At 40.1% G+C, this 14,818-nt stretch overlaps 1 protein-coding gene across 1 annotated transcript in view; it reads right to left on the bottom strand.

The window, feature by feature from the left end:
• PGM5 (phosphoglucomutase 5) overlaps nucleotides 1-14,818 on the bottom strand; it is a 172,621-nt gene that overhangs the window by 44,208 nt on the left and 113,595 nt on the right. The window contains exons 9-10 of the mRNA XM_011970194.1: nucleotides 10,410-10,545; nucleotides 6,206-6,389 (exon numbers count right to left, since the gene is read on the bottom strand). Coding sequence (XP_011825584.1) covers nucleotides 6,206-6,389; nucleotides 10,410-10,545 — 320 coding nt within the window. The remainder of the gene's footprint in view (nucleotides 1-6,205; nucleotides 6,390-10,409; nucleotides 10,546-14,818) is intronic.

Genomic DNA, 14,818 nt, shown 5'->3' with positions numbered 1-14,818 from the left:
AGGTTTCTCATTTCAAAGTCAATTTTCAAAATATAGGTCATGGTTCTGGATTGATACCCACCATAGTGGCAATATGCTGTTTCTCAGTGTGGAGCCACTTCTGTCACACTGTCCTTCACTCACAATACCAGGATTGGAGTATTCCTTCTATCAGAGCTGGGGGAGCCTCAAAACTGCGGCACTGAGTGGGGATTCCAGGACTTAGGCCACATATTAGAGATGGAGAAGAGATCACAGTAAGAGACAATCTTGATAATATTCTTTGGGATATCGACGGTGAAGGGAAGAAAGAGCTCACCTAGCATGATGGATGGAAACCCTCAATGTTTGCACAATGAAGTTGCCCCTGAAGAAAGAGTGGCTCACCCTGCAACCCATACGAATCACACAACTCCTGTCTGTCTTATCTCTTTAGAAAGCATAAATTAGGAACTTCTTTAACTACTTAGCAATTTGATCAAAGTGCTCCCCTATTCTCATTGCAGCTATTGGCTTATTTTTTTTCACTCATACTTGAAGAAAATAGCATCAGTCAGTCATTTATGTGACTAGATTTCGCTTGAAAATAGTGACATTCCTCATGAAGATAGAAGGAAGAACTGCAGTTGTTGAACCATGCCTCATGAAAATGCTTTCTAAATCAAACAGAGTTTCTCTTGGGCCCTGTATAATGGAAAGCACACATCAATTTTTCTCTTGGCATCCAAGGCCACACATACATCAGACACTTGGAGGCAGCCATAGTAAATCCCATGAAACCAAACACGCCACATTGAGGCCAGGGAGGTCCCTGGGAGATCATGTCAGGGGTTGAGAACTTTAGGGTTTCCTTCTTGCTCCTTGAATGGCCCCACAGAGCCAGGCAGGATAGACTTCACGGAACATTTCCACAGCAGCAGGGTTCGCAGGAGTGGAGTGGTTATCACCAGAACAGGATTTTAATTTCATTTTGGATGGAGAAGCATTTCTACTTTATCTCTAGAGATGTATGTGAAACAGCATTTTCTCCATGGTTTATTTCCTGACTCTGACCTCAGGTCAAGGACATAAAGGAGACCAAGCTGCCTTAAAAAACCTTTTGCTTTCTGAAGCAGAGTGTGTGTGTTGGGGGATGAGAGAGGGGGAGAAATGTGAGTTTGAATCAGTTCCCAGATGACTTAGAAACTGAAGGGGCCTTCTCAAATCTTTACGTGCCACTGCAAAATTGTGTGTTTTTTCTCTGCTTTTCTTATCACCTGTGGTTCATTAAATGTTTTTCCAAGGATGCTTTTTTAATATAAATAATTTTATTTAACCAATTGCTATCATTTGTTATGTGCCAGGATTTTAAAAGTATTATCTTACTTAATTCTCCCAAAGGCTTATATGAGATAGCCACAATTATTATTCCTATTTCACAGATTTTAAAAAGGCAGGTAATAGGGGGGTTGAATAGTTTGCCTAAGATACCCAGCAAGGAGGTGACAGAGTTAAGGCTCAAACCCAAAACTTTCTGACTTTAAGCCTGCACACCCAAACACTGCTCACACGATTTGCAGTGGCACCAAGGTGCCTTGGGTGCTCTGGAGCACAAAGCTGCGCTTGAAGAGAATTTCTGGATAAAACAGGAAGAGCACAAATTTTGTTTAACAATTCACTGATGAAAATTATTTCTGTTATCTACTTTTTTTTAAGTAAGTAGAATTTAACCCAAACAAGAGATAACTGGGAATCTCCCACTACCTTGGGATCATCCATCTGAGCCTCAAATTTTACGGCAAAGTACTTTTAAAATATAATAAATAGAAGAATTGGGTGAGTGTTTTCTAACCCAAGGGCACACTGATTATTACTTTTAAAAATATACACCTGGGGTGTGTGTGTGTATGTGTGTATGTATGTGTGTGTGCGTGTGTCTGAAAGAGAGAGACAGAGAGAGAATAGTTGTATCCTTTCCTTGAACTGATATTCAATCAAATTAAGGATTCTGGTCAGGGGGAGGGCGCTGATATTTCTTGAGCATCAGTTAGGTACTTGCCACTGTACCTGAGGCTTCGCATGACTTTCTCTTCAAACCTTCCCCATGATGCCTGTGTGATAACTATCACTAGCTCCTCCCCTCAAGTTGAAGTTCAAAGAAGTTAAATAACATGCCTAAAATCACAAATCTAGGCAGTGACAAAGCCAGCCTTCAATTCTGTGTCTGACTCCAACACAAGAGAATACTGAAGAGAACCACAGCAATCTGCCTCCTGTAGGAAGCAGATACTTGGCAGTATTATGTCTCCTCTGAGCTTTGCTAACAGAGAGATATAGTTCTGTTTCTCCTTATAGAAATAAAATCTCCTTCTATCTTAATTTAAAAATCATCCATAATATAGTAGGTTGTTTTAAAATAACAGTATTTTAAAATCACAAAGACATAATAACAAGGGTTAGCATCAAAGGTGTGGAGAAACTGGAACCCTCGTATACAGTTGGCAGGAATGTCAAGTGGTGCAATTACTTCTGAAGACCGTAGGGCAGTGCCTTTAACGTAAGTTACCATTTGACCCAGCAATTCCACTCCTAAGTGTGTACCCAGGAGAACTGAAAACCTGTCTCTGCACAAAATCTTGTAGATGGATGCCCATAGCAGCATTATAGTGAAAAAGTGGAAATACCTCACATGTCCAACAACAAATGGATGGATAAACAAACTGTGGTACATCCATGTGATAGAATATTACTTGGTAATAAAAGGAATGAAGTACTGATATATGGTACAACATGGATGAACCCTGAAAACATGACACTAAGTGAAAGAAGCTAGTCATAAAGGACCAGGTATTATATGATTCCATTTATATAAAATGTCCCAAATAGGCAAATCCATAGAGACAGAAAGATCAGGCGTTGCCAGGGGCTGGGGGTTCGAGGGATGCTGGAGGGAAGATGACAGCTGAAGAGCACAACATGTCTTTTCTGGGGCAATGAAAGTGTTCTGAACTGGTTGTGGTGATAATTGCACAACTCTGTAAATATACTAGAAACTGTGGAAGTATGCCCTTTAAATGAGTGAACTGTATGGTATATGAATTGTACCTCAATAAAGATATTATATATTTGCATTTTAAAACTGTACCATGAAAAAAACAAATTATGCATTTGGTAGGCTGTCAATAAATATCCACTGAATGAATGCACTGAGGTACTTAATGGCTATTTTAGAACACTAGCTTATTTAAATTCAAATAAGTCTTTTAGATGTCTGTAGTGTGAAAAGTATGCTTATTTTGCACTATGTTACCTAAAGTGTGCCCCAGACTCAACTATCCCTGGGACTGAATGCTGATGAATGCTGACATCCTGAGAGGGTCTCCACATCACTGCTATGCAGGGATTCCACCTCTACCCAACAGGACCAACTGTAGCAAAGGAATTATCTGTAACTTGCCAACAATGGGGATGCTGCTAAGTATTAACTAACTGGTCTCTCATCACCCCCATTGAGCCAAACCCAGACCTGCAGAGAAGCTCTAGTGTGTCTCAGGACTACCAGCCAATGAAGATATCACCTGGGTCCTGGAATCTGGGGAAAGGAACAAAAATCTTCTTTCTTTACCAGAAACATTCCCAGAGCAGATCCTGGTGGCATGTATCTATTTATAGCTACATTTGAGCTCAGAAGAGCAAAGAAGAGACTGGGGGAAATCAATATTGTATCAGTCCGTTTTCATACTGCTATGAAGAAATACCCAAGACTGGGTAATTTCTAGCAGAAAGAGGTTTAATGGACTCACAATGATGGTGGAAGGTGAAGGAGGAGCAAAGACACATCTTACATGGCAGCAGGCAAGAAAGCATGTGCAGGGGAAGTGACCTTTATAAAAACATCAGATCTCATGAGACTTACTCACTACCACAAGATCGCACAGGAAAAACCTGCCCCCATGATTCAATTACCTCCTACCTGGTCTCTCCCATGACACGTGGGGATTATGGGAGCTACAACTCAAGACAAGATTTGGGTGGGGACACAGCCAAACCCTATCAGATACATTCCAGTGTAAAAATGAAAACCAACAGTCAGAGTTATTGAGGGGGAGGGGAAATGAAGTAAATAGATGAACTGGAGATCCAGTTGAGGAATTGGCCTGATGTGAACAGTTAAAGAAAATCCAAGAAAAAGGTATCCAAACACTGAGTACATTGAGGAAGAGATAAGGTAGAGGAATACTGGATTAACAGCAAAACAAATCAGCTCAACAGACAAGCTTCTTGCAAGTAGATAAAATCCATAACTGAGTGCAGATTAGACCACTCCCTCAAAGGAATGGTTTCTAAGCCTTCCTTGTCAGTGAGCAAAAATATCCCAAGGATACTTTAAAAAACACATTATTTTATATCTCTTGAATTCTACATCAAAATGAGACTTGGATCTAAGAAAAGTTTGTAAAATGGAAGTGGGAATGTGGTCCAAAACTGGAAAAGATCTATCCAGGGCACAGGGGCTCAAAGATGCCAGCTGAGCTCCTGACTTTACATCTCCAAGGACTGATTCATTGGTGTTATTTCAGAGTGAATTCAGTCCAGTCTACAAGCCACCTTCCTTGAGTGAAACAAAACACAACAAAAGATATATTGTGCACCCCATACATAAAAGATAGCTAGGAGCTTTTGGGTATTTTATTTCATTTCATTTCTAAAGCAATTCTGTGAAATAGGTATTTTACAGATGAGGAAGAAACTATGGCTCAAATCAAGCAACTTTCCCAAAGCCACACACTACTAAGCAGTAGGGGTAGAATTTTATTCTGAGTTTTCTAAATTCTTACCCACTATTTTCTCTACTGCCCTGTGTATTTTCAAAGCGGGGTTGTAATCAATTTGTTGGGTCAGGGAAGGGCTTCTATAATGAAGGACTGGTGTTTTGATAGAGATGAAAGATCATCTAAGCTAACCAGAGAGAGAACTAAGCTAATCAGAAAGAGAATACCAAGATAGTAACAAGAGGCTTAGACTTTGGAGTATCTGCAAGTCAAGGGACCGTAGGATAAGGAGGACATAGGAAATACTAGTCAAATTAAAATAGCAGTAACTGCCATTGTACGTAGTCCCAAAATATCTGCAGCTTTGACTTAACACTCTGTACTTATGAAGAATATATAAAAAGATAAGAATTTGGAAATTTTAGAATGGAATTTCCCTTAACATTGCTCAAGGTATGTTATTTAGACTGTAAACATTAACATGTGCTTCCAGAAGGGGCAATATTTGCTATGGCCAGTAAATAAACCAAACTGAGAAGAGAAATAATCATAGTAGCTATCAACTTTGCTTACACAATTCATAAAGACAAGACCTTAATAGAAGCTGCAGTTGATTTACCTACTTATCTATGATACTCAGTCTGAACCACATGTCTTCCTTTTGGGTTTTCTGGGTACCAAACCCACCCAGCTAAGCTCCTGTGATTTTTTTTAGTGACATAAGGTAATAGAAAGTAAAATATCCCTGTACGTAGGGGCCCAAGGACAGGGATCTTTAGTTCTTGGTAACTTTTCTGAATCCGTCACCAATAATGGCCACCACATACAAGCACCTGCAGCTACAAACATTTCAGAAGGAAATATTGGGTCTGTATTTATTTGACATATTGGTCTATCCATTACCAAGTGGAAAGAATACTGGACATAGAGTACTCATGTTATTTTGTTGTTGTTGTTGTTTGTTTTTGTGTGTGTGTGTGTTTGAGACATGGTCTCACTCTGTCTCCCACGCTGAAGTACAGTGGTGTGATCATGACTCACTGCAGACTCAACCACCTGGGCTCAAGCGATCCTCCCACCTCAGCCTCCCAAGTGGCTGGAACTACAAGTGTGTGCCACCATGCCCAGCTATTTTTATTTTTTATTTTTTTGGTAGAGATGGGGTCTCACTTTATTGCCCAAGGTGGTCTCGAACTCCTGAGCTCAAAAGTGATCCTCCCACCTTGGCCTCCCAAAATGCTGGGATAACAAGTATGAGTTACTGCGCCTGGCCAGAGAAGGCCGGTGTTCTAATCTACCCTGTGCACTAACTTGTTAGGTGTCCTTCATCAAGGGCTTTCTTCTTTCCTGGCTGCAGAGCTCTCATCTATAAAATGAGGTCATCTTAGATCATCCCTAAGGACCTCTCCAGTTCTAGGACATTTTGGCCACTGGTTCTGCCTGATAACCTGTCTTAGTGATTTCCTGGAAAGTACCTGTTTCTTGGTCACAGTGCCATCCACAGGGTCCACGTATTCAAAGCTATCCGTCTTCGCCACACTGTAGACATGGCTCCCCACAGCAAACTGCTGGCCAATGAAGGATTTGTCTGTGACCAGGGCTTCCAGGTCCCTCATGATATAATATGTCGTCTTGGGATCCAACCCCTCATAGTCAAACCTGGTGAGGACACAGGAGGAACAGAAACCAAATCAGAGAACCAGCAACTGGGTGGCCCGCTTACAGTCATCTAATCATTGGTTCTGTTTTCAGGGAAGGACAGTACAGAAATGCACCTTCAACTGATCTCCCCTCCTCCATCTGACCCTTACAATCCATTCCCCATACAGTGGCCAGAGTAATCTTGTAAAAATCAGATCATGCCACTTTCTATTAAATCCCTCTATAAATTCCTATCACATTGAGAACAAAACTCAACACCTTAACCTCGGTCTATCAGGCACTGTAGGATCTGCCCTTACCCACCTCTTTGACTCAACTTTGTTCTGTCTTTTTACCCTTGTTCACTGACTCCAGTCACACTGGCCTCTTCTCCAGTGCGCATTGACATTGCACCCATTCCTGCCTCTGGGCCCTTTGCACTTGCTGTGTGTTCCCTCTACCTTGTACATTCTTCTGCCAGCTCTTCAAATACCAGGCTCATTCTCTCCTTCCATTTTCAAACCCATTGTCACCATCAGAATGTGACCTTCTCTGACCATCTGTTTAAGGCAGCTTCCCCACTCTGTCTTCTTCTCTCATCGCCCTTTATATTTTCTTTTGGTAGTTACCCCAAACTGTATGTATCTTGTTTTTATATTTGTGTATCTATTCATTATCTGTCTTTGGCCACCAGAATGTGAGCTCCAGGAGGACAGACACCTTAGCTGTCTTGTTCTCTGCTACTACTGGTACATAGTAAGTTTTATGTAAGTAGAATGGAATGAAAAATGGGAGAAATGGAAGGAAGGAAAGAGAGAGAAAACAAGGTCAAAAGAAAGGGAGAAGGGGAACTGAGCATGCTATAGAACTCTTGGAAACTTGGAAGACATGTCACAATTGTTCCATTCAAAAAAGACCTCCTAGCCAAGAGTAGCAAATGTAACAATGGGACTGGAAGTCAATTAGAAAAAAAAAAAAGACTAAAAATAATACCAATTGCATTTGTCATTGTGGGGTTTAAAATATGGTGATGTATACCAAGAGTTGGCACAGTGCCAGGCACTGGTGCTTAAAAAAGCTAACTACTTTTATTTGCCATCACTACCATAAAGAAACTATCTTTTACAATGTCAGATGGTCTTGGCTGAGACCTAATGGCACACCTAGGAGTGTCTGTTTAAGAAGGAAGCCATAGGAGGGGCAGCTCACTCAAGTCACTGTGGAGGATCTTACATTTGGGCTTCCTGTAGCATAGAAAAAAGGATGTGAGTTCTCAGAGTGAACTGGAAGAAGGAAGCTCTAAATAGTTGTTACTACTTTTTTCCACTTAAAATCTTTTAAGACATCCAGTAAACATCAGCATATTAGCCAAGATGCAAAATATGGAAGAATACCATGTCTAGCAATGGGTCCCCCGCACCTATATCCCTTTCTTTTATTCTCTTCCTCCTACACAAGGTGTTTTTTTCTCAGCCTCAGACGGATAAAAAAGGAACTCCCTCAGAACATTCTTTTTCAGAAGTGCATATATTCTGAGACTGCAGTGACTTTCAAGGTAGACATTTGGGGAAGATAGAGACCTAACAAAGGAGAAAGGGGCAGGAAGACAGGAGAAGAGAGTCTAGCAGGAGATAGAGAGGCATTGAAAGAGATTCAGGAGTTGAAAAAAATCCACTAGTATGATAGATCACGTTCAGTCTAGGGTTGAGAATCATCAGATTCGTTTGCTCAAACGTTCACCTTCATATACAAGCAGGATCTAGCACTGCCTTCCACCCCCAAATCCCCATCTGACAACCACCAATAACAACACACTTTCAAGGAAGAAACCCTGAAATGGAGGATTCCTTCTGGGGTCTACTCATACAAGGAAAACAATCTGGAAGATTTTCTCAGATATTCAGGCTCAGTATTAGTTAAAGTGAAATTGTTTTATTATTTTCAGCCTGCCAAGAAAATTGTCAAGCAAGGAATAATTACATTTCCCAAGCACCTTTTAATTTGTCATTTGCTGGGGGTTCAAGGAAATGTTTACCTTTCATTCTATGTATTTTCTCCTCCCTTTTTCTTTATCTCTGTGATCTTTTTGGACAGAAATCTGAAACATAACTCAATGTCCTAGAAGAAATTAAATCTATCGCATATTATTCTCTAATATGGTATTTGTTATGAAGAAGTAATTATCGTGTAAGCTCTTGGCCACAAAAAATAAACTACATTATAAATACAGTTATCATAACACCGATTATTCAAGACACCAGCAGAAACCTAGATAATCATTCCACAAATTATGAGGAACACATCTCTGATTCAAAGCGATCTGACTAGGCCAGAGGTTGTCAATCATAGTATATTTTGTCATGTTGGACTTTTTGGAACAGTTTCATGCAACTGAAGAATGTCATCTGCCAATTAACTCTTGGTATGCCAGGAAAAAAAACACACACACACGAATCAGGGGGTTCTGGTACTTGTTAGAAATAATGATGAGTAAACCAAGTTTCTACCGGTCCTGAGAATTCATTTTTTATGATACACTGAATAATTTGAGGGGGTTTGCAAGCTATCACATCCCCAGCTTTCTTGACTAAATGGGAACTAAGAATATGATATCATTGTTGTCTACATCTCCCAGAAGATTGCAATCTCTTTGATTTAACGAGTACAATCATGGGCTTCCTTATTCTCTGATACACATCTAAGTAAAAGGCTTCTTAACAGAAGAAATAATCACCTTATAAGGGAAGCCTAAAGCTCTCTTTCTGTCCCTTGAGCTCTTGAAACACAACCAAACATTCAAAGTAGTTAACTATTCATAAACAAAGCAAAATGAGTCACAATCTTTCTGTTTTTAATACAGAGTCTCTGAGACTATCCAAGGATTCCCTTGCCCCACCTCCAAAATCTTTACAGTTAACATCGTTTCCTACTCCCTCCTCCTAACCCATGGCTTGGTTCTTGTTATGTACACACATCTAGAATACCTAGGTTCACACTCCTAGCAAGTAACCACACTTCCAGAATACTCTTACTTTCATTTACTTAAACAACAGGAAAGTGACATAGAACCCCAACCCTAAGTTCCTACCCACTGATCTTTCCTTTTCTTCCTTCCAAAATAATGGTTTCCTTTTCTGTACTTCTTTTCCCCTGTTTTTTTGTTTATTTGTTTTGTTTTTTGTTGTTTTTGAGATGGAGTCTCACTGTGTTGCCCAGGCTGTAGTGCAGTGAGTGGTACGATCTCCACTCACTACAACCTCCGCCTCCCAGGTTCAAGCAATTCTCCTGCCTCAGCCTGCCGAGTAGCTACAGGTGGGCACCACCAAACCCAGCTACTTTTTGTATTTTTAGTAAAGAAGAGTTTCACCATGTTGGTCAGGCTGGTCTCAAACTCCTGACCTCAGGTGATCCACCTGCCTCGGTCTCCCAAAGTGCTGGGATTACAGGCATGAGCCACCATACCTGGCCTGTACCTCTTTTCATGAGGATAAAACTTTAGCAATATTTGGGGCTCTTGAACCATGAGGTTCCTTCAAAGGGTGCCAGCTCAGGCATCTTGGACATTGAACCTGATTATTGGTGAGGAGGTAAGACAGAGGTAGAGAGAGGATTATGAAAGCACCCCAACCTGTCACAGCTTCTGTGTCTGCCTTTTTTACTTGATAAATATGGATGGAAAACCAACAAGAAATGCCTCTGGTTTGACTGCATGACTCTCACAGCCATGATAGTAACCAAATAACTTTTCAAAGCTCTGCAGTTCAGAGTTCGTCTTGAGATGGACATCTACCTTATAAGCATTGATGAAAAGATTACAGAGTGATGTCACGAGGAGAAAGGAAATTGGTGCCTTCCAGCTTGGTAGCCTTTGACACTATCCCTAACCATCTATAAGGGGTGATTCAGCTCCAGCCTCTGTGTTCCTCACATCTTCTGGGAAGATGCCTCCTTTTTAAGGTTCTAGCCCATTAGTTTTAGAAACTTGTTCTAGGAGTATTTCTTCAGGGTCCATACAGAGACCCTTCCCCTTCTCCTCACCTGCAATAGTAGTGGCGGCCAAATTTGGCCCAGTGATCTCGGACAATTTCCTCCACACTCTGCTTCCGGGCAGCAATAATGGAGAGCCAGACCAAGACAGCCCACAGGCCATCCTTCTCTCGGAGGTGGTCAGAGCCTAAGGGTGAAAGAAAAATTCTACTGAGGATTCATTTCTGGGAGCAAAGCAAAAGCTAAATGAACTAAGAAGGCCAGTTAGCGATTGAGTGTTATGTAGACATCATCACCTCTTTATTTTCTTCAAAGCACTTGTCCTTATTTGATGATTTAATGTCCTTATTTAAATGATTGGATCTATTTATCCATTATGTTAAATATGTGTCTCCTGATACATTTGCATTTCTGAAAAATATGCAACTGAAATTCAAATAAAATAACAAAAAGTAAAACTTTGATTCTGAAGGAATCAGAGAGCCAGGTTGACATCTCATTAGCCCAATGAGATTATTCATTTATTCAGTAAATATTTGGTGACCGCTACAATATATCAAGCATTGTTCTACATCTTGGGGTAAAGCAGTGAATAAGATAGTTCTTTACTCATAAAGTTTGAATCCAAGTAGATGGAGTTAGGTGGAGAAAGGCAAAGAAAAGTAGATAAGAGAACAAGATGCATCAAATAAGGATAAGTGCTTTGAAGAAAATCAAGAGGTGATGATGTCACAGAGCATAACAGCACCAAAAGCTGCTTTACCTAAGGTGGGCTGGCGGTCCCCCCACCCAACAGATATGTCCCCCTGGAACCTGTGAATGTGACCTTATTTTGGGAAATACTCTTTGCAGATATAATTAAGTTAGGAATCTTGAGGTGAGATTATCTCAATCTCATCTGGATTATCCAGGTAGCACCTAAATACAATGATAAATGTTCTTATAAGAAGAGGAGAAGACACAGAAGAGGAGAAATACAGAAGGGCAAGCTATATGCAGATGGAGGCAGAGATTACAGTTATGCCGCCACAAGTCATGGAACGTGTGGAGCCACCAGAAACTGAAAGAGGCAAGGGGAATCCTCCTCTACAGCCTTCCAAGGAAGCGTGATCCTGCCAACACCTTGGTTTTAGACTTCTGGCCTCCAGAACTATAAGAGAATACATTTGTACTGCTTTAAGCCACCCAGTTGGTGGTGATTTGTTATGACAGCCCTAGGAGATTAATACAGATAGTTAGGGTTTGCCCCCTCTAAGGTAATGGCATCTGAGCTGACACCTGAGAAGGAGTCAGCCACGCCAAGATCTGGGGATGATGTATTCCAAGCTAGGGCACAGAAAAAGCAAAGTTCCTGAGGTAGGAATGAATAGAGAAGCTAAATCCCACAGCTATTCATACAGAAAGAGTTAGAAGCAGTTCTTACTGCATCATGCACACAAATGAAGACTGCAGTCTAAATGACCAGCTTCCTGTGCAATGAGAACCCAGAAGAGTGTGTCACAGGCCCATTTAGGTATCTGGTAGCCAATTATAAGCTCTTTCTGAAGTGAATAAAGCCCTGAATGTAAAGAAATGTGTTGTATTGCGAGACATGTGGTATTCTGGCGAAAGCTTTAGAAGTAGGGCTTAAGCCAAATTGCTACCTCACAGATGTGTGGAAAGTTATTACAAAGTCATTAATTCCCCTGAGCCTCAGCTTCTCATTTGTAAAATGGGGACCCCATCACCCATTTTGCAGCATTGTTTTATCAACTTAATCAAGTTAAGAGGACAAGCTCTAGAGTTAAATTTCTCATGTTCTAATCCTGGCTCAGTCATTTAGCTTTGTTTGCAGTACTGATCTGTAACCTATGGACAATAACAGCCCCGACCCCATGGGGTTACTGTCAGGATTAAGCAAGCAAATATGCCTAGATGTTTAGAACAGTGACTGGGATATCACACATTTTTGCTGTTGATCTTGTTAGTGATTTTAATAAAGCTGTGTGCATTACCTCAAGGTGCTGATTCCTCAATACACACTTTCAGAAATTGTTCTTGGTTATTCATGTAATTTTATCCTCTAACTCTAGCAATAGTAACATCTTAAGAAACAGGACTGGGTCCATGGGGTGGACCTTCTTGCAGCAGGGCAATGAGAATGGACCACAGTGCTCTTGGGTTTCAGAACTATGAAACGTACGTAGAAAATATGAAAACCGACAAGGGAGACCCAATGCCACAGAGCTGTTTAACCTCTGAAAATGGGATCAAACAATACTTAAGTCAAACATCTTTGACAACTTCTAACTAAAGCTACAGACCATTTATCGTGCTTGTGACATTTATGGTGTTAAATGTTAAACATTTTTTCTCAATAAGGAAAACATGCAAATCTGAGGGTGGTCATGAAGGTACTAAAATCAATAAGAGACAGGATCAGGCTTTTAGTTCTTCCTATACACTGATCAAGGGTCTGTTAATGGCACTGCTGGATGTCCAGTTGTGGTTGACTCTGGGTTAACAGGACCCTGGGCATTAATCATCACACCATGAAGTGTCTTTAGTCTCATCCAGTGAATTCTTCACACTGCTACAAAAATGGAAGAAGTTTGGAAGACTGAGTTAGCTCCATGGCCAACTGCCAAAAAACAAGTCTAGGAAACCCTGCCCAGTGGGATCATTTCAAAACCTTTTGTCCTTTTATAGCTGAAAAAAAAAAATCACTTTTATTTACTGGCTAGAGAAAAATACCCTTTTGTTCTAAAACGTGGGCTTTGCATACCTTCGAACTCCAGCTGGATTACATTACCTAGAGATAGAACCATTAGATGCTGTTAAATCTGTGAGATAAGATGTCATAATTTAGTGCTAGAGGGACATAAAGTTCTTTTAGTTGGATAAACAAAAAAAACCCACCTCAACATTTGTAGCCAATTGCATAGTAAATTGTGAGTTGGCTTGAATATCCTTGCCTCCAAGTTAAACATTTGCCAAGGTTAATAAGGGGCTGATGATGAAGTAAAATTAACAATGCCCTTTAGAGTTCTTTGAATTTGGGACAGAGACATTAATGATGCTTCAATTACACAGATGTTTTCACTGGATGATTATAGTGTACTTTGGAGTGGGTTTGGGGGCTATAACTTTCCTTTTAAAAAGCCTTTCAGGCAAGTGAATGCTAATGCTGTATCAGCGACAGGCAGATTAAATAAGAAATGCCAGAAAAGCACAAAGGCATCAAACAGTTTTCTAAAATCCCACTATAAACAGAGTAAAAATGGGAGTAGAAATGTTCACGCTATATATATAACAGGGATAATAGGCTGGATATTTTTAAATGTTTTCATAAGTCAATAAGAAAAAGAGAAACCTCAATGGACAATGGCATGAAAGGGCACAAGCATGCAATTTTCAGAGGAAAATACTAACAGTCAACATTGGAACAAAAGTTCACCCTCATTGTGGTCGAAGAAAAGTATGTAAAATGGGATACCATCTGGGGCCTGTCAGGTTAGCAAAGTTTGGACAGGGGAAGAGTTAACTTGGCAATAATGATAAATAGTCTTTAAAAATATCATTCAGCTTTCAACCCAGCTATTTTATTTCTTAACCTTAAGTCATAGGACATTCAATGAAGTAGATACAAGGATAAAGAAAAATTGGAAAAATATTGTTGTTTTATTTTTCTGAGACAGGGTCTTGCTGTCACCTGGGCTGGAGTGCAGGGGTTCGATCATGGTTCACTGCAGCCTCGACCTCCCAGGCTCAAGTGATCCTCCCACCTCAGTGTCTCTAGTAGCTGGGACTCTAGGTGCACACCACCATGCCTGGCTAATTTATTTATTTACTTTTTTAGAGGTGGGGTCTCACTATGTTGCCCAGGCTTAATTGTTGAACAATAGGATCATTGTACAAAATTTATTCAAAACCTTGTGTGTAGAAAAAATAAATAAGAATCTTTGGTAAGACAGAAAACCATGTTTATTCAATTCTTTTTATTTTATTTTATTTTTATAGTTTCAGGAGGTACAAGTTCATGGATATATTGCCTAGTGGCTTTTAGTGTACTTATCACTCAAATAGAAAACATTGTATCCAATAGGTAATTGTTCATTCCATTTTAACAAATGAAAAATCAGTTTACTAAAAAAGAATATTCAGTATATTTTTATAAAAAATATGTGTATATGTGTGTGCACAGGTAAACAGAAGAATACTCACCAAACTGTTAACATGGATATTATCTCTGAAGTGGTAGAACTGCAGATGTTTTTCCTTTCTTTCCTTTTAAATATTTTCACAACAATGTGTTATTTCATAAGAAAAAAATAAAATTTTAAAGTTGTTGGCTGGGCACGGTGGCTCACACCTATAATTACAGCACTTTGGGAGGTTGAGGTGGGTGAATCACCTGAGATCAGGAGTTCGAGACCAGCCTGGCCAACATGGTGAAACCCCGTCTCTACTAAAAATACAAA

The sequence above is a fragment of the Mandrillus leucophaeus genome, unplaced genomic scaffold (genome assembly GCF_000951045.1).
Source record: "Mandrillus leucophaeus isolate KB7577 unplaced genomic scaffold, Mleu.le_1.0 Scaffold93, whole genome shotgun sequence".
In the NCBI taxonomy this organism is placed as follows: Eukaryota; Metazoa; Chordata; class Mammalia; order Primates; family Cercopithecidae; genus Mandrillus; species Mandrillus leucophaeus.
Note: the sequence above shows the minus strand (reverse complement) of the source record. Positions and strands in the feature narration are given on the sequence as shown.